General features: G+C 49.7%; 1 protein-coding gene across 1 annotated transcript in view; it reads left to right on the top strand.

The window, feature by feature from the left end:
- The window catches only part of ADAMTS17 (ADAM metallopeptidase with thrombospondin type 1 motif 17), a gene marked incomplete at both ends in the record, with an annotated part of 237,322 nt that overhangs the window by 150,902 nt on the left and 64,216 nt on the right, over nucleotides 1-22,204 (top strand). Inside the window, 3 exons of the mRNA XM_084254463.1 lie at nucleotides 3,490-3,656; nucleotides 9,063-9,190; nucleotides 17,940-18,060. Of these exons, the coding sequence (XP_084110589.1) occupies nucleotides 3,490-3,656; nucleotides 9,063-9,190; nucleotides 17,940-18,060 (416 nt within the window). The remainder of the gene's footprint in view (nucleotides 1-3,489; nucleotides 3,657-9,062; nucleotides 9,191-17,939; nucleotides 18,061-22,204) is intronic.

Raw genomic sequence — 22,204 nt, forward strand, 5'->3', positions numbered from 1 at the left:
AGTTAAGATGCCACTCAGCTGGCATCTTACTCTTCTTCCCACCTCATCCTGCTTACCCCCTGCTCCTCATCCTGCTTACAAACCCAGGTGTGGTGGGTTTGTGTCTGCAGGCTTTTGCTGCCTCCCTGCTCTGCATTGGGGTCTGCACCAGCAACTTTGGAACCCAAACCCCAGGAGACGCCCTCCTCTGCAGGATCTGAGAGGAAGATTTGGGGAGAAACTCTACTTTTCCTCTGCACTTTCAGTGTCTCATGAACACCTCTCTACCTTATCTTTTCCTCATTTTAAAACCTCTTCATTAAGGTAGAACAGGCAGATGATGTACCTGTGGGGTGCAGCCCCAGCACAGTGCTGCTGGCAGGAGATCGTGGGTGCAGGCCAGTGTGGGTGCATGGCCCCAGGAGTGGCCACCTGCTGTCCTGTCCATGCTCCTGCGGTGGGGCGGGCACTGCCAGCTTTGCAGAGTGGCCCTGCCATGTGGAGTGGCAAGCTCCCCACTGCTCTCAGCCTCACCCATACTCCCTGTAGTCTACCTTTTTCACGTAGGCCGTTTTGGTGGGTATGAGGCGGTACCTCCTGAGGTTCTGATTTGCATTTCTCAGAAGTAAAGAGGCGGTGTGTCTGTTTGTGTCTGTATCTGCCATTTGAACAGCATTTCTTGTGAAGTGCCCATTGACATTCCCTGCTCAAGGCTACAGGGGCACAGGAGGAAGACAGGAGCCCAGCACTGCACAACAGTTCTAGAAGAGACCCAAGAAAGGTCAGGAGCAGCTCCAGGAAGGAAGGAAAAATAAGCTACAGGGTGGAGGTGGCCACAAAGATAGGCAGGGAAGCGGGGTGGGGGTGCAGGAGATGGTGTAATGGCAGGTGGGAGGAGAAGCAGGAAAGCAAAGTTCAGGAGGGACGCACCCCAAGGCCCATGTCACGTCCCATGACCTGCCCCTCGCAGGCTGAATCAAAGAGCTCTCTTGGGTCACATCACCTTTCTACCCCTCTGCTACAAGGTGTAGAAGTAGTTGGTGTATGAGGGTCGGTCAGATATAAATTTGAAAAAAAATTTATTGATGGGCATGGATGCAACAGAAGCTGAAACAAAATGCAAGACCCCCAGGAAGCTACCTCCCTGACAGGTACCAATCTGTCCACACCTGAAGGTGTGCAAGAAATAGTTTTTTTTTTTTTTTAATTTTTCTAGAACCCAACCTAGTTTATATTTTTGATTTTCACTCTAGTTCTGTGTGGGATTCCTAATCACTTTAGGAGATTTTGCCCCACTTCCCTGTATCTACATCTAAGCTCAGTGAGGATGTGTCTGGCCTTCATGACACCTGGCCTCCCAGAACCTGTGGGCTGCCATGAATGTCCACACATGGGTGCTGTTAACAACAAAAGTGTATCTCCTCCCAGTTCTGAAGCCAGAAGGCCAAGATCAGGATGTTGAAAGGATTGGTTCCCTCTGAAGGCTGTAAGGAGAATGTGTTTCACGCCTCTGTGCTAACTTCTGCTGGTTTGCTAGCCATCTTTGACATACTTACAGTGGAGAGGGTCACCCTAGCTCTGTCTTCATCACACATGGTGTCCCCCTGTGTGTGCTGTGTGTGTCTCCAGATTTCCCATTTTATAATAACACCAGTGGTCTTGGATCTGGAGTCCACCCCACTCTAGCATGATCTCATCTTAACTGACTACATCTGCGACGGTGCTGTTTCCAAAGGCAGCCCCATTGCAAGGTAGTGCGGGCAAGGACTTTGACATAGGAATTTGGGGAAGGACACATTTAACCCAGAACACATTCAACTCACTCTGCAGTATCTGCTGCTGCCTCCTCTGGTTCTAGCAAGCATTGGAATGCAACTGTCAGCAGGGACGTCCCTCCCGCTGGTCCACAGGGCCAACTTCTCTGTTCCTTCCAATCCACTGTATGTGGCACAGGGCACATCTGTCTACACCTGGGCCCAGAGCTCTTGGGGAGGTTGTCTGAGACTCCATCTTGCTAAACATGCTAAGCTATCATTTGTCTGAGCCCCAGCTGTCCCCCTGCTGCTCTGGACAAGAAAAAGAACACACGGTCCTCCTGTTTTCAGGTCCCATAAGCCTTAGAGAGGTTTTGCTCTCGGAGATGGGAACTCATTGCCCCTCTATAGGCCACCTCCTCTCCCAGACAAGGGACTGGTTGTCTGGAGCCTGTGGACAGAGAGGAGGGACCTTTCTTCCTCCTCGGGGTGTTTTCTCTCACATGCACTTTATAGGACCAGGAGTTGACAAACTGTGACCATGGACTAAATCTGGCCACCCCCTGGTTTTGTAAATAGTTTTGTTGGTACACAGCCATGCCCTTTTGTTTACACATTGTCTTTGGCTGCTTTTGCGCTCCAGTGGAAGTCGAGCAGTTGCAACAGACTATGTGGCCCACAGGCCAAAAATGTTCACCATCTGGCCTTTTGTAGACAACGTTTATCAGTGCAGCCGCCTGCACACCTGCTGCCTCTGCAGCCCTTGCTCTCCCTCAAGGCAGTGACCACAGGATGGCCTCACTGCCCGAATGTGGAAAATGGTCAAGTGACATGGTGAATGTATCAAAATGACTGCCTGCCGGTAATGAGTATAGTTTATCAAAAGTCATTGAGCCATTGAACAGTTGTGGTCGCTGCTATTTGCTCTCGTCTGCCTAATTTCAGTAAAAAGTGCAGGGGGCCATTCTGACTCTCTCACTATGATCTTGGCATCACGGAGACCAAGGAGCCATCAAGGTGGCCCAGGCTGAGTGCTGTGAGGTTTGTGGAGTAGCTGGGCAGAGCCCGTGCAGCCTGCCCTTCCTGGTCCTGCTGCCCTTCCCTGGCCCGCACGCGCATGGACTTGGCCAGAGAACACAGCCAGGGCCACAGAACTGCTGATGGCTCAGCCTCAGCACAGAGGGTCCAGGACCCATGGCCTCGGCACTGGCCACACACAGTCCACATCTGCCCTCATGGAGGTGCCAGAGCTGGAATCAGCAAATGATTCGCTCTGATTCTTTTTATTATAAAATCAGTGAGAGCTGTTGACTCACTCATCCTAAAACTTAACCACCTCCAGAGTGTACCTGGGAACAATTTAGGTTCTTCATTTTGTAGAAGAAGCCCCCTCCCCCCACCAAAAACCTCACACACACCAAATATTCCCCTTGGGGTTTCAGTGTTACAGATGGCCAAGTTTTAAGTTCAGATGAAAGACACAATTTGTGGATCTTGCTGAACTAATACTCACTGTATTCTATTTCCAGATGACCTTGATTTATAGTTCTTGGATAGGTTTTTTTCTGACGGCTCACTTAAACATGCCGTCAGCGTGGGCCTGGGATTGCTGTGCTATGGTCTGTGGGAGCAGGGTGGGGGTTTCCTTTGGAAACCTTGCCTGGCCCCTCCCCCTCCCAGCAAGAGAGGCAAACAGGGGGCACCCTGCTCTTCCTGCAGCGCTGGCTGGTTAATGCAGACTGTCCCCTTCTTTCAGGCCAGGGCCCGGAGGCACACACTGCCCAGGTGCCAGCGTGGAGCACGCGGTCTGTGAGAACCTGCCCTGCCCCAAGGGCCTGCCCAGCTTCCGGGACCAGCAGTGCCAGACACACGACAGACTGAGCAGCAAGAAGAAGGGGTTGCTGACGGCTGTGGTGGTTGACGGTAAGGCACATGGCCTGTCCCTTCCAGTGGTCTCCCACCCTCATCCCCCAAGAACATGAAAATCTCCTAGGAAAAGCCACAGAGCACCTTTCCACACCCCCACAGCCCACCCAAAGGACACCCAATGGTCCTGTCCGAGTCAGCCATTGACCCACTTTCTGAGCGGCAAGGGTGAACTTGGGTAACCCAGCTCGCTGAGATTTCCCAAGAGCAGCTGTGAGGCAGGCAGCCAACCAGATTGCTCCCAAGGCGGGTGGCTGGCAGCCTGCCAGTGGGTGCCATGTGCTGAGACCAGGGCCAACCTCCAGGAGTGCCAGAGCCGCAGAAGCAGCACCGCCCGTGTCCGTCGCTCCCTCTTCAGTGTCCGTGCATCCCTGCATTTCCCATTTGGTTCATTTTGGGTTGGCTCTTACCCTTGACTGGAATATTTGGAAATAAATTATGTGGACTGTTTACAGCTTGGGGAAGATGATAACAAATGCAGGTCACACTTTCTTTCCAAGGGCTTTCTCCCAACTGAGGGACTCCACCCAGGGGGTCGTTGCAAGCGTTTGCGGTGCCTGGTCCAGCTGTAGGTGGTGTATGCACTCGCATTCGGCTTTGTGGTGTTTGTCTGAGGTGAGGACTAGTGCAGGGTTTTCACACCTGGAGTTCTGCTCATCTTCAGAAAACCAAGATGCTGTGATGATGACAATATGGTCCCATTTATTGAACCTCGTATGTGCCAGGTGCAAGTTAGCCCACAGGTATCATCTCATTGAATCTGCAAAACTGGATGAGAGGTACAGGTTTCCAGAGGTTTCTAAACTCCTGCAGCTGAAGCAGGAAAGGAGCTGACCCCACTTCTGGAGCAGCTGACTCAGAGAATAAGCAGCCTTCATCTGGCTTCCAGTACTTGAGGAAGACAGAAAAGGTGATTTCATGAGTGAAAAGTGAAGGAGCTTTAATAAGAACTGAAGCAGCAGGGCCTGATGTGTGCCTAGTCTTGAAAGCTGGAAAACAAATGTGTCGTGAGAATCTCTGAAGCCTGCACCCATCAGTCTGCCAGGACAAGCTCCAGTGTGCATAGCTGGCAGGTGGGAGGTGGGTAACCAGCCAGAGTGGCTTCAGACCCTCGGCTAAAGCGGCCTGGGGTGCTTAGATCAGATAACACCAGCCCGTTCGGATGTGGGCTCAGCTTAAAGTGCCCAGGAGTCTCCCAAACATTTTCCTTGTATAAAATGAACACCACCTCAGGGAGCTTTATGATGGCAGTTGTGCTGGCACCTGACCTGCAGACCTCAGGAGAAGGGAGCCTCCCTGCCTTGCGCTCTCTGCCGAGGGGAGACTACACCCTCTGACTGAGGAAGGAGAACTCAAGTCCTCCTGCACCAAGTCACAGCAATACCTCAGTGGGGTGTCCCAGCCCCTTCCCCGTGGCCCCCAACCGCTGATGGACGTGCGGATGCTATGGTTGTAACAGGAAAATCCCAGGTGTAGTCACCCCCCAGGATCCCTTAGAGTTCCCAAAGGAATGACTGTAGCCAGGACAGGAGCTCAACTGACCCTGGCTCACCTGACGCAAAGGTCTCAGTACCTGGGGTCCCTAAGGAGGGATCCCCCTCAGCGCCCTGGTGTTTCCAGCACAGCAGCTAGTTCTGATAACCGGACTTTGCTTCCAAACCTCCAGCTGTCCCCAGACTACCAGGAAGAGCCAGTGTAGCTCATCTGGGGCATTCTCTCCTTCCGGAGCAAGAAGTGAGAGCTCAGGTTGTCCTGGTCGGACCTGACAGGCTCCTCCACTCAGCTATTTGCCAGAAGTTGTTCTTTCCTGGTGTCTTGCTTCCTTTTTCAAGTCTCCCACCTCCTTTATTCAGCGCAGAAATCCCACGCACACGTCCATTTTTCCGCAGATTTCTCCAAGTGCAGATTCCACGTCTGTTTCACTCCTAACCACTTGGGGTGGCTGAACCCCGCGGTTCACTTAGCTCCATGGCCGCATCTGATGTCTTCCTCAGTCCCTCTCTGGGAAGCCGCGCGGTGAAGCCATTCAGGGAGCTCACTGGGTTTCAGAAAGCATTTTCGCCTACTTGATTTTTATTCCTTTCTGCCAAAGCAATAAATAGTTACAGCCAGAGCACCAGTGTCTTTGATCTAAAAGTGCAACCCTAGCTGATAAGGACTGCCAGCTGGTAGTAAGTGTTCTGCCTTTGAAAGACCCCAAGTTCAGGGCTTTGCAAGGGCAGCCCTTCTGGGGTGCAATTGTCATGACTTCTTGCATATTTGGTTTCATTTCCCTCTCAAATATAAACAAAAGCTAGCATTTTTTAAAAGGACTGTTTCACAAGGGTGTAAACAAAATAATAAATGGCCGATTCAAAGGCCGGGGGAGAATACAGATTCTCAGTGTTCCTCTCAGAAGTCGGTTTATAAAAGGCACGATTCTAGCTCAGCCGTGATAGGAGTGATTCCTGCGGTCGGGCGCTTCTCAAGCCCGAATGACTGCCCTATTCATAGCCTTGCTATCACTGCGGAATTCTTTGGCGAGTTACGCACAGTTCAAGAAAGGGGAAGCTATATTTTTTCTTTTTTCTCTTCTTGAAAAAAAAAATTCTTGCAGAGGTAGATTTTCCAAGGGAGGCCTCGGGACCACAAACCCATACCACCTCCAAAAGAAGACAAAGACTCTCCTTAGAAAATATTTCTAAGTGGAAAAGCCTGAGACAGAAACCCATGGAGATGGCGCATTTCCAAACCCACCCCCTTTTCTGCTTTCCCCCTGGCATCTCACTTAAGTGGAAATCAAGAGTTCAGTCCTCCCTCCACAGGCCAGCAGGCCCTGTGCCCACTGAGGTGTCAGAGGGCTTGGCAAAGGTCATGTCTGACATGCCTTTCTAGCTCCCTTCTCCCCAGTAGACAGAACCCACTCCTGGTCTGAGCCTCCAGGAGTGAAAGAGATGATGGTTAGGGCTCTTGGACCCCATGTTGGCCAAGCTGGCTGGAGTTGCTTTAGGAAAAGCAGGGAAGTGGTTGCAAAGATGCAGGTGTCATGTGTTCCAAGGGGCAGGTGAGAGTTGGGGTGTGATGGTCCAGGGCCTCTGGAGATGTCAGGGCTTTCTCTCCATCCACTCCTGTGTCTGTAAGTCATTTCTTCCCACACCTACTCAGAGAGACTTTCTTACAACTTGCCCTCATGTGTTATCAGAACTGGCCAGGCGGCCATAATGTCTTTCATGTCAGTCTTTTTCCCTTATCCAAATCCTTTGGAGCCAAATGTGGTTCACAGGTGAGAGTATTGTAGGTGTGAGGCAATAACAGTGCATCAACCATATATTACTTAATCCTCCCCTCCCCAGTGGGGTCAGAGAAGCACCCACATCAGACACAGGAAGATCTCTACCAGGTAACCCATGACTCATCTCTTGGAGGGGCACTGGACACAGCCACAGCCTCATGTCAGCCAACCCTAGTTTTGCTGCCAAATGTATTTGTCATAAATGTAAGAAAACACCTGCCATCTTCAGAGCTTTTGGGATTTCAGGATTGACAAAAAGGGAGGAGAGACTTCTTTGAAAAACACCATGCATGAGAGATACCTCTCTGTGTCTGAATTGCATGCAGGTTTCCTAGCAGAGAGGCTGGTTGGTCTAACCACGGTCACATGGCCACTGCTGGTTAGGTGACAGCAGGGTGGCTCTAAATCAAGGTGGGGACAGAGAGTCTGGTTGGTCCAGTTACAGTCAGGTGTCCGCTATTGGTCCATGACTATAGGGTTAAGCTGGGCAGCTTTAGGGACAAGGGGGCTGATCAGCCTTCTCAGCATGTATCTGCACCTAAGGCCAGATATGGCTTGGGTTCGTACTCAAATTTAAACAGATCCCATCTTAGTGAGACCTTAGTGAGACTACTGGCAGACGAAGAGCATGAGGGCTAAGGAGCCACAACTGTGCTTGGGACCCCTCCAAGCTGAAGTGACAATGTGCTCTTGAGCCCCTGAGCCCATCCCCCCTGCCATGTCTGTTGCTTCTCCTTCCAAGCCTAATCCTGGCAACAGGTGGGCCAGTGAGAACCAGGGAGCCGTTCCCCACAGTCCAGCCTCAATCTAGCTTCCATCTGGCCAGACTACAGCCACACCAGAGGGTGCGCCAAGCCTCTCTCCTTGAGGTGTATGGTCACGTAACTTTTGAGACTATCTGACCTCCTGTACTACTAAGGGTGAAAGAGTATAGGTGATGTGCCAAAGGCTGAATCCTAGGCCCTCATGTCATTTACTGTGGTGTTTTATAAAGGAGATCACTTGCCCACCCAGGTCATCCTGAAGGAGACTATTTAGAGCATCTCAAGGGGCTCTGCCTCCTCGCACTTCTTCCCAACCTGATCTGTAGATTCCGTGCCATCCTACAAATTCCAGCAAGTTCTTTTGTGACTATTGACAAACTGATTCTAAAGTTAGTAGAGAAAGACAAAAATACCTACCAAGTTCTTCTGTAAGCCAATTGCTCAGTCCTTTATCCTCTGAGAACTCCCAGTTCTGTCGGTTCTCCAGCCTAAAGGTAATTTAAATCTGTCCCTTCAAACTCCTTTAGCCTTGGGGCCCACCTATAAGAAATCCTCTTGTCCATGGCCGTGGCTCAGACAGTTCTAGGGAAACAGGACAGCACTGAGGCTTTAATGCATGTCCCATAGTACAGAGACTCAAGCCAGACATGGTGGGAGAAGAGGGAACTCCAGAGAGGAGCTGCAACCACTGGGGTGATGAGAATGTTCCAGAACATCGACTATAGGGAGAGGCTTTCAGACAGAGAAAAGAGCTTAGGTGAGGGAAATTGGCAAGTTCTGGGAACTCACCTGCTTCCAGAAACTGCAGGAACCAGGGTTTCTGTCCTGCCTGGTGACATGGCTCTTCAGTTGCCTTGGAAGCCCCTCATTCCCTTTCTGTACCTCACCCCAGCTCCCCTCACCCAGGACCTATTGCCACCAGCCCTGCAGCTTTTGTCCCTCAGCGCTGAAGCTCTGTGCTGGCAAAGCCTCTGCCATGGGAGACACCTGTGGGGCCCACACCCCTGCCCATAGCATCCTTCCCACCTTTGCTCCCCACTGCAGCAGCAGCCCCCACACTCACCCTGACCCACGGTCAACTTACTGAGACGTTGGCACCCAGCAGAGCGCTGGTTCTACCTGATATCCTTAGTGCCTTCAGAAAAGGAAATACTGTATTGTTGCAAAGGATAGAGAGAACAAGAGAGAGAACCCACAGAACCCCACACCCTGTCCCCCCATGCCACCCACCGGGGCCGGAGGTCTTTCGCCATTTGCTGTAGAGTGTTCCAAGGTGGGGCCATGTCCAGCCTCACCCCCTCCGTACACCCCTGCTCCCTGCACCCACACACACCGCTTCCATGGTAACGCTTGCCTTTCCCTCCTCAGAGAAGCCGTGTGAACTGTACTGCTCGCCGCTGGGGAAGGAGTCGCCGCTGCTGGTAGCCGACAGGGTCCTGGACGGCACACCTTGCGGGCCCTACGAGACCGACCTCTGCGTGCATGGCAGGTGCCAGGTGATGTTCCTTCCTGTGTCCTTGCTGGGGCTGTGCAGGGGAGGCCCCTCTCCCAGAGGGGCTGAGGTGGGCTAGAGGCCTTAGGGCCAGGGAGGTGGGTGTCCCTCCCTGCAGCCTCCCACAGCCTCGTCCAGTGGCTGAGCGTGAAGAGGGGTGTCCGGTGACTAAGTATGAAGTGGGGAGTCCTGTGGCTGAGGCACTGCAGGCCCACTGGGAGTAGTGGCTGAAATAGCAACAACATCACAGTCTCAAGTCATAAAACAACCTTAGGCCTCATGACAAGGGGACGAGAGGGCTGGTCGAGGTGTGGAAGCCCACCCTGGACACGCTGGGAACTCACCTGCTGGGAACTCACCTGTGGGCTTCATGCGGGCTAAACTGTAGACCTGAGCAGGTGGCTGAGGGGGTTGACCTGGGGGGCACACGTGCCTGGTTTGGGGGAACCGCTGCACCCGAGGGAATGTCGTCCCTAAACCATCCGGATGTTGGATGTCCATGGCCATTAAAACAATGATAAATACCATTTCAGAAGGCAGGAGGGGGAAGGTAAAGTGGACAAAAGGGCCAGCTGTAGGGCGACAGGTCGAAACTAGACTTTTGGTGACAAGCTCAGTGTCGTGTACGCAGATGCCACTGTCTAGGTCTGTACACCTGAAACCTGCATAATGTTATGCACCAAAGTTACCTTCAAAAATAAGAGAACGGGGATAAAAGGAAGACACAGAGGAAGGAAGGAGGGAGGAATCTCACCTACACCTGAGTTGAATCTATAAGCTGGGGACGCCTGCAGCCTGACCCTCCGAAGACAGTGCCATTTGTACATCTGAACGGGCCTCCTCCTGATCCAGGGAATCCACTGGGGAGCAAAGGGGGTGTCTAGAGATTGTGTGTTTCCAGTACCCAGAAGGTGTGACTGGCGATGCCACCCTCAATTATTCCATGTAGGCTATATTGATGACCCAGTTCAGTCTGCACCTGTTGTGAGAGAGCCTGGGGACACCCCAGCCCCAGCCCAATGCCTGTGTCCTGGGCAGTGAGTCCACCAAATGCAGTGAGTCCACCAAGTGTTGACCACAGCTGCCAGAGCCTGAGCAAGCGGGGGGGGGGGGGGGGGGACGACGGGACATTAGGCTCATGTGTATGTGGCTTAAGAAGGAAAACCAGGCCTCTACTCCAAATTTTCACTTTTCCTTGTTTCACCTCCACTGACTCATAACTGTGAGGACTGAGCAAAGGTGTCCCTTTGCCACGAGCCACTGAGGGGACTTCTGGTTTTACTAGGAGAGAAACCGGGGGCTTGGAGCTGTGACTATTGATGCTTCATTCCTCCTAAAATTGACATCCTCTCTGATGATCAGTTCCAGGTAAATAGCCAAAAATATTGGAAAAATATAAATCCCAAGGGTCCTGGGAGAGAGAAATGTCATCCCCCTTAGCTGTGATGGCACCAGAAACCTGCCTCCAAGCCTTGAGCCACTCGCCCAGGAGTTGGGACACCTTTGTGGTCTACGGAAGCCTGGCCTAGGGCACAGGCAGCCACGAGTCAAAGGAAAAAGAAAGACACAAACACAGAAACAAGTTCCAGGAGCCCCAGCAGCCAACCCTTTCAACCCTCGTGAATTTTTTTCCCTGCAAAGTCTCAACCGCTCACCATACTTTTCAGGGAGCAGCGGACAATTTCTGGACACCTTTGACCCTGCCTGGCTTTGTCATCAAATACAGATCTGTGTGGGTGATGGATGCTTGGTACCCGCAGATCTCAGGAAGGCATTGTCCCAGAAAGGAGGTGGTGGTGGGTGGTTGAACTGGACCCTCAGGGCTACCACGCCGTAGCAAAGAATGTCCAGACAGAGAACTGTCCAGGAAGTGTAAACAAAGCACGGATGGTTATTACTGAAATGGAGAAATTGCTGATGGTTCTCAGCAAGCTTGTGTGCAAGCCAAGGGCAGGTTCTTTCCTTCCTAAATAAGAGCTTGCACAGGCCATCTTGCTCATCTGTGTGGATGTGCCCCAGGGAGCTGCTGCCTCCAGGCAGCCCACCAGTCCTGGCAGAAGGAGCACCATCCTGATAGTTGGGGGCAGCATCTACCTGCAAGCACCACACAAGATTAAAACCATAAGAAGTAACTTGAAGGAAGTTTAAAAAATACCATCTGCAATGTTTCCAACAGACTTTCTTCAGAAAGAAACTATAATGATTAACTTTAGACCACTTTTATTCTCAAAAATACCCAATTTAGTAAAGTTATAATTAATGGAGTTTTATTATTATAATTGACCATACCTAATAAGATTTTAAGAAAATAAAGACAAATTTAGTATTTATACTAGTCACAGTAATTGTCAAGATGGAATATTCTGGATTCCTGTGATACTTGTGAATGGGTCAAACAAGGAAAGTTAGTTAAAGAGAAGATTAGTAACAGTAATAATAATAATTTAAAAAAAAAACAGGTATTTAGTGACCTGAGGAGCTGTACCTATTCACTGATATAATTATCTAATTCTAGTAGGAAAAAGGTAGAAACCATCCATATTTTATATAAGATGGTACTTTAGAAATATCCCCATGGCTTACATACAAGCTTTTCCCTCTGTTCCCTTTAGCTATAACTTTTGCTATTTGGGGTTACTATAAGGAGTTTGGGGAAATTTTGAGAAAGGTAGTGACTAGTCGGTAGGGAATGGAGGGGACAAGAGGCTCCAAAATAGAATTTTGAGTAGATTTCACGGAGCTGCAAATAGCAGGCTGATTCAAACCATAACATGAAACATGGAAATACCATTTTATTCCGCTTTTATGAGGACTGAGTTAAGTTTTATTTCAGTGAGTCACAAATTACTTAACATGCTGAAATGAAACTTAACAGCACTCATAAAAGTGGGAATGAGTTGGGGGAAGAAATGCAAACATTGTCTATTTTTCAGCAAGTCCCTATAAATCAGGAGTCCCATCATTCATGATTCTGACTCTTGGCCTCCAGAAGCAAAGAAAGCAAGTTAATGTGCTGCTCGTATGCAGCGGCTACTGGCTTTCAGTGGGTGAGTCACACGGATGGCCAGATCTGAACTTACCCAAGACCAGACAAGCTTGGATTCTTTAAGGCTATGGTAGCTTCTGCACATATGTAGCCAACATGCTCTGATTGGGATGACACTGCCTTGGGACCCTCACTTGTGTATCTGTCTTGGGTTTGCTGAACCTGAAAACAAGATACTTTCAGGGCCTGTGGTCTCTGCAGTGGAAGGATTATGTCTGATTGTGCTCCCTCAGGGCTGGCTCAGAGGGGAATCTTGGACTGCATGTTGAAAAGAATGGATGGAATGAGAGGTTGGGTACTTGTGAATGTCATAAAATGCTAGATCACCTGCTCTTGGGACTTCAGTGATTCTGGAATCTGGAGCCCATTTTAATGGACCATTTTCACTGACCCAAATTTGTTGGCCTCCATTTTGTGTGCAAAAGTCTACTAGGCAGTAGAATAACTATGAATATTAGAAGGTTTAGGAGCTAGCCTCAGAGCCCCCAGATTAGGACAGGTGACAAGTGCAGAAAAATGTACCAGGACTAAACTTGGCCTGTGTTTCAACAATGCTGGTTGCTGGTTGCTGCTTCTCCCATGCTATGACCCTGCTGCAGACATCTCTGAAATATGGGGACTTGTGGTGCCAAGTCTTATTGATGACAGAGCTTAAAACTCTGGAGCCTTTCCCTGTGCCCCTCTTATCTGGTTGAGTTCCCATAGCAATTTCTGGATTAAACCAACTCACTGGGCCCCATATTTGCTCCTCTTCCATCCCAGGCCCTGCTAAACCAAAGGTATAGGCAGCAGAGTGCAAATCATGCAGTGAAAAAACTGACAAAAGAAAGATGTCCCCTCTTTCTGGAGGACGGAAATGGGGGAAGTGTCATCAGGGGAACAAAGCAGCAGGGGTCAGAACTAAAACACACAGGAGTCATAATCAAAACCACAGAAACACTAAGGAGATAGGTCACCATGTTCTTGCAGCACTATTTACAGTAGCCTAGAACTGAAAACAGCCCATCAGTTGGCAAATGGAAAAAGAAGATGTGGTCTTTCTATACAGTGGAATACTATTTAGCTACAACAAAGATGATGACATCCTGCCATTTGCATCATGCCTGGTGTATCTACAGGAAATTCTACTTAGTGAAATAAGCCAAAGACAAGCACCACATGATTTCAGTTATATGATATATGGAGAAAATAAACAGATGAATTAAATGAAACAAAAGTAAACTTTAGCCTTTAAGACCAGTTAGTGGTTACTAGAAGGGAAGGGGGTAGAGGATGGATACATTGGGCCAAAGGTGACAATGGTATGGTGGAGGATAGATTTGGACTTTTAATGAGTAACTTAAGGTAGCATATACACATATTAAATCTCAAACAATAATATCTGCAACTTACATAATGTAATGAAGTGATATAACTTCAATTTTTAAAAAAGCAGAATGCGGGAAGATATCTAGGACTTGGGAATAGAGGGTGGAAGTGAGGTGTTGGCTGAAAACAAAGAGATAAGTCAAAGGCTCCTACAATCTCTCTGTCTAACCAGGCCCAACCCTGCAAGTGGAGCCTGATGGGCTTTGAGGTCATTGCATGCAGGCAGAACAGCAGGGGGTGTTTCCAAAGTCCTGTGATAAACTGCTCAAGGGCAGCTGGGTCATGGTGGCCTCAGGGCTTGTGCACAGCACTCACCCTTTGGGGACAGACTGCAGCTTCCCTTCTGCCAGTCTCCAAGAGAAGCCTTCTTGGCACCTTACCAACCGAAGGTAGAGCTCTCAGTCCACCTTTCTGTGCTCCATTCTCAAATTCGAATAGTCAACCAGAAATCATTAGGTATTTAAAACCAACCAACAGCAGGAATGAGAAAGACTGAGCATGGCAGAAAATTGAGATAATTACAGAATTCTGTATGCAGCCAAATGAGCAACCAACCAGGCAGGCACAATTAAGTCATTTTGAGAAATGGAAGAATTCAGAAATTTTATTTTCCATGCAGCTATTCTGAAGGAAGTATGGGTCATTTGGTAAAACAGGGATAGGTGAAGAAAGAGGAAGATGTGTTCTGCAGGAATTAGTGGAACTCACCCAGGGGCCCAGGAAATGTAGGGTGAGGGCTGTGCTGCTGGCCTGGAAAAAATCCGGTCGAATTTAAACAAGACGTCAGCGGCATCCTCAACAGAAGAAAGAATGAGGCCATAGTTGGAAAGTGGCTATGAAGTTGAAGTAAGAGCTGCACCTCCCAGCTAGACAGGAGTGAAAAAACAAGGATCATCTTTGGAGATTTATTAAGAATAGAAATACCATATGATCCAGCAACTCCACTTCTAGGTATTTATCTGAAGAATATGAAAACACGAATTCAAAAAGACATATGCTTCTAGAAGCACTGTTCACACTAGCTAAACATGGAAACCACCCTAGAAGATCCATATATACTTGGTGGAGTACTACTCAGCCATAAAAAAGGCAAGAACTTGTCTTTCGAGACAACATGGATAGAACTCGTGGTGATAATGCTAAGTGAAGTAAGTCAGGAAATGAAAAACAAATACTGAAGGGTTTCACTCAGATGGGATATAAATTGACAAACTAACAAAGTACAAAAAAATAACTCTTAGACTCAGAAAAATATGGTGAAGACCAGTAGGGAGGGTAGGAGGGTGTGAGAAGAATGGAGAGAGAACATTTGATATCGTGAATGGCACTGAAACCTTGCTGGTAGGGGCAGTGTGGTATAAACAGATAGCAAGGTGTGACCCTGAAGCAGAGGATACTATAAACCAATGGTAAGTCAATGAAAATTGCATTTAAAGAAAGGACCCTGGGGCCTCCCCTGGTGGCTCAGCGGTTGAGCGCTGGGTTGCGAAGCTTCCTGCAACCTCTGCAGCACCGGTTCGATCCCCGGACACCGGTGAGGGTCCCGCATGGCATGACAGACCTCTCCTGCCTCGCCCGCTGCTCCCCTCAGCAGTGTAGTTCGTCAGTCTGCCTGTTCTGTTCCCCGCTCTTTCTCTGGTGAATTCGCCCACCCTCCCGCACTTCTGACTGTACCCAGTGCTTGTATAAATAAATAAATAAATCTTTATTAGGAAGGAAGGAAGGAAGGAAGGAAGGAAGGAAGGAAGGAAGGAAGGAAGGAAGGAAGGAAGGAAGGAAGGAAGGAAGGAAGGAAGGAAGGAAGGAAGGAAGGAAGGAAGGAAGGAAGGAAGGAAGGAAGGAAGGAAGGAAGGAAGGAAGGAAGGAAGGAAGGAAGGAAAGAAAGAAAGAAAGAAAGAAAGAAAGAAAGAAAGAAAGAAAGAAAGAAAGAAAGAAAGAAAGAAAGAAACCTCCAAATCTCCAAAGTCCCTATTCAAATACAAGAGAAATAAATTGCAGCACGTAGAGAGGGCTTGCTGTCCATCTTGGGACAGAGAAGAGAGTCAAGAGGACTATATCAGAAAGCCAGTTTTGCCACGGCCCAGCTTCATAGGAGGTCATCCTTCTTGGGCATCTATGGAATGAGCGTTATGTGCTCCCTACCACGCTGGCCACTGTGTGCATGGGGTGAAGACCGGGTACAAAGAATTCTCAGATGCCATCCTCCGTGCGCTCACGTTCTGTTGGGAAGAAGAGACAGACGCGTGTGAACAGAACAACTGTGGTGAAGGCCTGGATGCGAGCCAGGGAGAGCTCCCAGCAGAAAGTGCATAGGCTGGAATTTGATTTGCTCATTCATCAAATATTTATGTTGAAGGCATTCCACGGGATGGCCACTAGAATGCGCGCATAATCAAGAGGGTCTCTGTCCTCATCCCACATACAGACGGAGCCCACATAAACACCATTCATCATCCTGGGGGCTGGCACATGCACAGGAAATCATGCCGTGGACTGAGTGGGGGCTGCGAATGGTGTGGCAGTTCTCTCCAAGGAGATGGCGCTTGAGGAAGGGCCAGCCTGGCTGGGATGTAGAGGCAAGTCCTCCAGGCCAAGGCCATGGAGGGATGGACGTGCTCTCGGTTACAGAGAACTGGTTGGCAGGGCCTGCAGGCAACCCAGGAAATCACTTAGGTGACTGTGAGGGTGTAGGGGGGCCAGAGGCTGCTATCCTGGCAGCTCTGCCGGATGCCCCATGTCCCTCCAGGATAGTTGAGCCTAGAACTGTTCTGGCTCAGCGGTGACATGGGGGCAACAGGAGTCACTGCCCCAGTGGGTGCTCCATTCACAGGAGAGCTACGAGAGGGACTCCCCCCTCACCCACCCCCCGGGACTGACAGGGACTGACCCCCATCCGTGGTTTCTCAATGTGTCCTGAGCCCACAGCATCATTAGAAACACAAATCATGGGGCCCCATCCCAGCAGTGGGTGACTTTCAAGTCCCCCAGGTGATTGTGGAGGATATTGGGGTTTGGAGACAGCTGACCCAATGAGCTTGGGCCCCTGGGCCCTGGGGCTTGACCACACTGGCCAGACCTGGGGGATTGTTTCCTCCAGGGAGCACAGCAAGGAGAATCTGAAAAGACCTAACTGAGTGTCTTTACCATCTTGGGGGACTAGTTTTTCCCTAAGGCCCAATCACTGCCGCAAAAAATAATAATATAATAATAACCAGCTGGCTTGCGTTTCAGAAAGCACCAACTGGTATCCCAGGTCTGGATGCCAGGCCTGTGTTCATCAGATGCTCTGTTGAGCCTTCTGAGAGAGGCAGATGCTGATGAGATGGACCCTGCTGGACATGCCTATAGACACCCCGAGGAAGAGGCCAGAGCAGCTCCCTGCGGGCCAGGCATTCTTGGCTGTCACACAGCAGCTGCACCACAGCCCCACAGACATCAGAGCCTTTCTGGGCTCCTGACTGCCCTTGACTTTGTCCCTAAAAAGAAGAACATCAACTCCAAACATTGCATCTGCTCAAATGCTGGCTCCTGGGAGATCTAAATCAGTGCTGGCCATAGCCTTACTGTCAGTCAAGTGTGTGCATATCACCTGTATTTTAGGACTGTTGGTCTGAATGAGCTGTTGGCTCATCCCCACCTCAGCAGAAGTCATTGTGGCTTCTGCCATATCTTCTGAGACTTGCCTGTTCCATCCACAGTAAGGTCACCCACCCAGCTCCCAGAAAAACGCATGATCACACCTGAGTTGGGGTGCAGGATGGGGTGTGGGAACCAGCTTCACACCCCCATCTCTGGCTTTTGCCTCAGGTGGCCCTGGGGGAGACCAGGGCTTCAGGTCACCAAGTGATGTCCGTGGGCCCCTCCTCTGTAAGAAATACTGAAAAATGAGTATGTACATAAAGATAAATTGGGGCCTCCCTGGTGGCACAGGGGGTTAAGACGCAACCTATGAAGCTGTCTGCTGCCACTGCAGCACGAGTTCGATCCCCCGCCAAGGAGCTACCCACATGGTACAGCAGACCTCTCCTGACTCGCCCGCTGCTCCCCTCAGCAGTGTTTTTCAGTCAATCTGCCTGTTCTGTTACCCCACTCTGTCTCTGGTGAACCCTCTCACCCCCCACACCTGTGGCCTATACCCCAGTTCTCGTTTGCATAAATAAATAAATCTTTAGAAAAAAAAAAAGATAAATTGGCTGATTCTTTCTATTCATGGCCCCAGAGAGCACTGTGGATCCCAGGCGCTGGGCTGCTGCAGAAGTCAGCCCTGCTGGCAGCCTATTTAAAGCCCCCCAAGATCCCCAGCTTAAACACAGAATAACCCAGCTCTCTGGTTGTTTAGAAAATCGGCTGTGATGGCATCATCGGATCTGCAGCCAAAGAAGACCGGTGCGGGGTCTGCAGTGGGGACGGCCGGACCTGCCGCGTGGTGAAGGGCGACTTCAGCCACTCTCGAGGGACAGGTGAGTGTGAGGCCCAAGCTGCACAGCTCCGGGGCAGTCAGCGTGCGCTGAGTGTTTTATTTCTTTGCATGGAAGTCAGTGAGTATGTGCCTTCCCTGCACTTCACAGAGAAGAGCTGTGTGATTGTGACGATGGATGGGCGACCTGACACTTGGTGTTTTATGGTTTCTGAAAGGCAAGGGAAGACATTGGAGCCAAAGGTTCTTTGAGTTCCTAGAAAGGAGTTGAGTGCTCAGTGGTGCAGCCCCCAGGCCAGTGAATCACTGCCCTGGGCTTCATGCCAGCCCCCCAACCTGTTCAAATTGTAGTTATAATCCATTAAGATCAGACAGGAAAGAGGTGGCAAAGATACTTGGCCAAATCCTTTTTACCTGGAGAGGAACTAGCTTTTCTCTTTGTGAGTTTTCCATGAATAAAAGTGGGAGAGCTTTCAGACTCACCCCTAACTGCACACAAAGCCCATTCAGGGAAGTCTGAGATGCCTTTGCTGACATGACAGCAGGGTGACCCAGTGTCCTGTACCCCAGATGCACACACTGCCAGCGCTGTGCTCAGAGCGTGAGCTGTCCTCTCGGTGCTTCCAATCTCTCTGCGGGAGTCATCTTCACAGCTTTCCTCAGAGGTGGGGGGTGGCCTGTGATCTCCTGTCCTGCAGGACCCACCTCATGATGTCCAGGAGAGTAGCTGAGTGGTCATTTAATAGAGAAGAACACCAGGCATGAAATAATCGGGATGGTGGACCTTCCTGAGCCTTAGTGAGTGTCCGCTTACCCAGCATCACCAAGAGAACTTGGGTGCAACAAGCTGAAAAGCTTCTATTGTAATTTCCACAATTGCTTTGCATAGAAGCATTGTAGCTCACTTCCACTCTGCAAGGGCACAGAATCACCTTGGAGAGAAGATGGAGAAGAAAATCTGTGCCTGCTCCCCCTTTTTTCTGTGTGGATGGAAGACCTGGTCCCCTTTAGATACCTTTTGGCACTAAAGGCTCTTCAAAAACGTTTTGCATGAGCTTGTGAAAACAAAACCAAGTGCAAAATTAAATTTAGAAATTATTTTTCAGGTGCAGTAAGGACTGGTTTCAGGATTTTAAAGACAGGTGTCCTGTCTGCGAAACAGGGGGCTCCTGAGGTCAACAGAAGGAGATGTGGGAGCTATACCATCTGGTGCATCAGCCATCAGCCACTTAGTCTGTTCAAATGTTAATTATAATTCATTAAAATTAAACAAATTTAAAAGTCAGCTCCCATGTTGGACAGCACAGAGAGAAGACACGCATTATTGCAGAAAGTTCTCTTAGACAACACTGTTCTGGAACTTTGTTCATTTTTGCAACTTGCTGTGACATATCTGTCACCATTTTCTCTATTTTTGAGTCCCAGCTCCTGTTGCCTTGAGGCGCTGACCTTGCTTTCTGCAGCTGTGCCCGCAAGAGCACTTAGGAACAAAACCTCTGCAGTAGGCAACCACTTACTGTTGACATGAAACAGTAAAGGCATTTGAACCCTTTATTTCAATTGAATGCAGGCTGAGTGCCCATAAACAGCGGAGGACAATGGCTCCTTTCTGTGGCAGGCAGGTGTAGCAAGCCATACCCACCTGGGCAGTTGTGGGGGCACACTAAGGAAGCTTCCACTACATGCCTTTGAAAGCTTCCGAGAGAACCTAGATCACAGGCAAAAGTGTCTTCTCTTTTTCCATAGTCTGATCCCTTTGCTGGCCTGTGGTCTGGGCATGGGCAGATGCATCCCGCCTTCACAGTACTGTCTTTGTCTCCTGGGCTCACCTGCCCTCCTGCCGCCCCTTCCCCCCACCCCTACACCATATACATGCACAGGAGGAGGCAGCTGGGAATGTGCTGCCTTTCTTCTGGAGAGATCAGGTCTCTGTGGCTACAAAAGCCGTGGACAGATGGCTTATGTCTTCCATTAGGAAGACAGGCAACCATTAAGACACTCCTGGGGTGGCTGTCCCTACCCTGGCTTCCGTCCAGCTGTCGGGGCCCAAACGCCTTAGCAAACCTCCAGAGTGAGAGAAACCCACTTTAGCTTCACCCACCTGTGAAAGCTCCATCATTCTAAGTGGCAGCCAGATGTCACACCTTCATTTTAAAGTCTAAAACTGGGTTTTTTCAGATCCTCATGATTGGGGTCCGTGAGCATAAGCTCAAACCAACGTTGATTGCGTGTTTTTAAGATGCGAGCAGAACACTCATTTGCACATGAATAAATCACTCTTTAGTGCAGGTTGAATAAACACAACCCTGCATTTGTGGGCTGATGTTCTGGAATGTACATTTGCAGAGACACCAGCCTAGATCACCTGCGAGTCCATTCATCCAACAGACATTCAGTCCACATGACTGCACCCTAGGCACGAGGTATGCAGAAGAGGGGGCCACCATTACTAGGTGGTTCATAGTGGAGGGAGGGAGTCCCCAGGCAGGTAGCTCAGATAGTTCAGTCCACCTGTCAGGCAGAGGCGGTTCAGCAGGGGCTGCTGTGGGGGCCCCTTGTTCTCGTGGGACCATTGACCCAGGCCTGCGGGACAAGTAGGTGACTGACAGTGTGGGTAGGGGAAGGACATTTCAGGCTGAAGAAAACCGCAACATAGAAAAGGTGTAGAGGCCCCACTCATACAAATCTCAGCAACTCCCCGTGTGGCTGAGGGACTCGCTGACCCTGTCAGTTTTGATAGGAAGATAGCTTTCTTTCATCTCTGCCCAGCTGCAAAACTGGGGGAAGGAGGCCTGTCTTATCATCCTAAGGGTGTGCATCAAAGAGAAACACCATACAGAAAGATTAAAAAAAAAAAAAAAAAAGAAAGATAAAGAAGCAAATGCAGGAATTTTGCCCAGTTACGTGACCCCTGCCTGAACTCTTCTGGGTCTTTCTCCTAAAGTACTCCAGCTGAGAACCTAGAACAGCCCCCCCAGGAAGAGGCCCTCAGATGTTCCCCTGAGTGCCCTGAGTGGCCCCAGCAGCAGGTGGCGTTCCTGGTGTGGATGGTTTAACCCCCTCAGCCTCTTGCCTCTGGCTTTAAACAAGTGAATCCTCAACAACCCCCCCACCACCAGCACCAGGAGGAATACAATCATGTTGGCCGCCATGCTGCTTTCCTCAGGATGGGTTTGGAAGTGCTCAAGTCCTGGGCTGAGTTGAAACAGCTGAGATTTTTTAAATTAGTGATTTGAAAGTTCCTGGTGTGATGCTTCACTTCATTCACTGAATTGTCATTTTAATATTATCTTTATCCCATACTGACCCTCAGCCCCAGAAAGGTGCCTGGTGACCTTGGACATCAGGACACCACTGGACTGATGTCCCCACTGAGAACCAACCACAGTGCCCTAGGGCTCTGAGTCCCTTTGCCCATGAAAGGAACCTTCTCAAGCAATTGATTGTTAAAAGGGAGGGTGACATTGTCCGTGCCTTTAGAATGTGGGCAGAGCCTCATGTCTCGTATTTATTCAGTAATCACCTTCAGAACCCAGCCACCTGCTGAGCTCTAGGCTCCAAGTTCCGTGCTTCCGTGGGGGAAGTTTCCCTTCATGTGAAGACTGTAATGAAGCTTTTCTCCACTGTGATTAACAGTAATAGTTTCTGAAGCTTGCATGTAAACCAATTTATGATGTATTTCTTTTTCTCAGTCAAGAATAACCTTTGCACAAAGGTGTCCACCTGTGTGATGGCAAAGGCTGTTCCCAAGTGTTTCTCATGTAAGATGTTCGGACATTCTTTGCGGTCCCAGCGGTGACGGGCCTGGTGTGGGGTCCTGCCTGCCTTGTGCACCTGAACATTTCTGAGTAGTCTGTGGGACTGAGTCATCTGTGAAGCCATGGATACAGGCAAAGGCCTCGCCTCCCTTACGCGGGATAGACTGTAAGACCAACTGCCAAAAAGAAAAACTATCAAACGAAAACAATTTTGAGTGCTATAAAAGAGTGTTGGGTCCAAGTGACCAGACAGCACATCCCCTCAGAGGCCATGGCTGTGTCTTTGTTCTCAGCCACACCTGCCTGGTGCTTTCACAGAAAATGCTGACTGGCCAGAGAATTTAGCCTCAGGTAGCTTTTTCTTCCATAGGGACATTTCCATGTGACAGGGTTGGGTTCCTGGTCTTCATGCTGGAGACCAGAGGTCAT

Source organism: Talpa europaea (genome assembly GCF_964194135.1).
Source record: "Talpa europaea genome assembly, chromosome: 14".
NCBI classification, from domain to species: domain Eukaryota; kingdom Metazoa; phylum Chordata; class Mammalia; order Eulipotyphla; family Talpidae; genus Talpa; species Talpa europaea.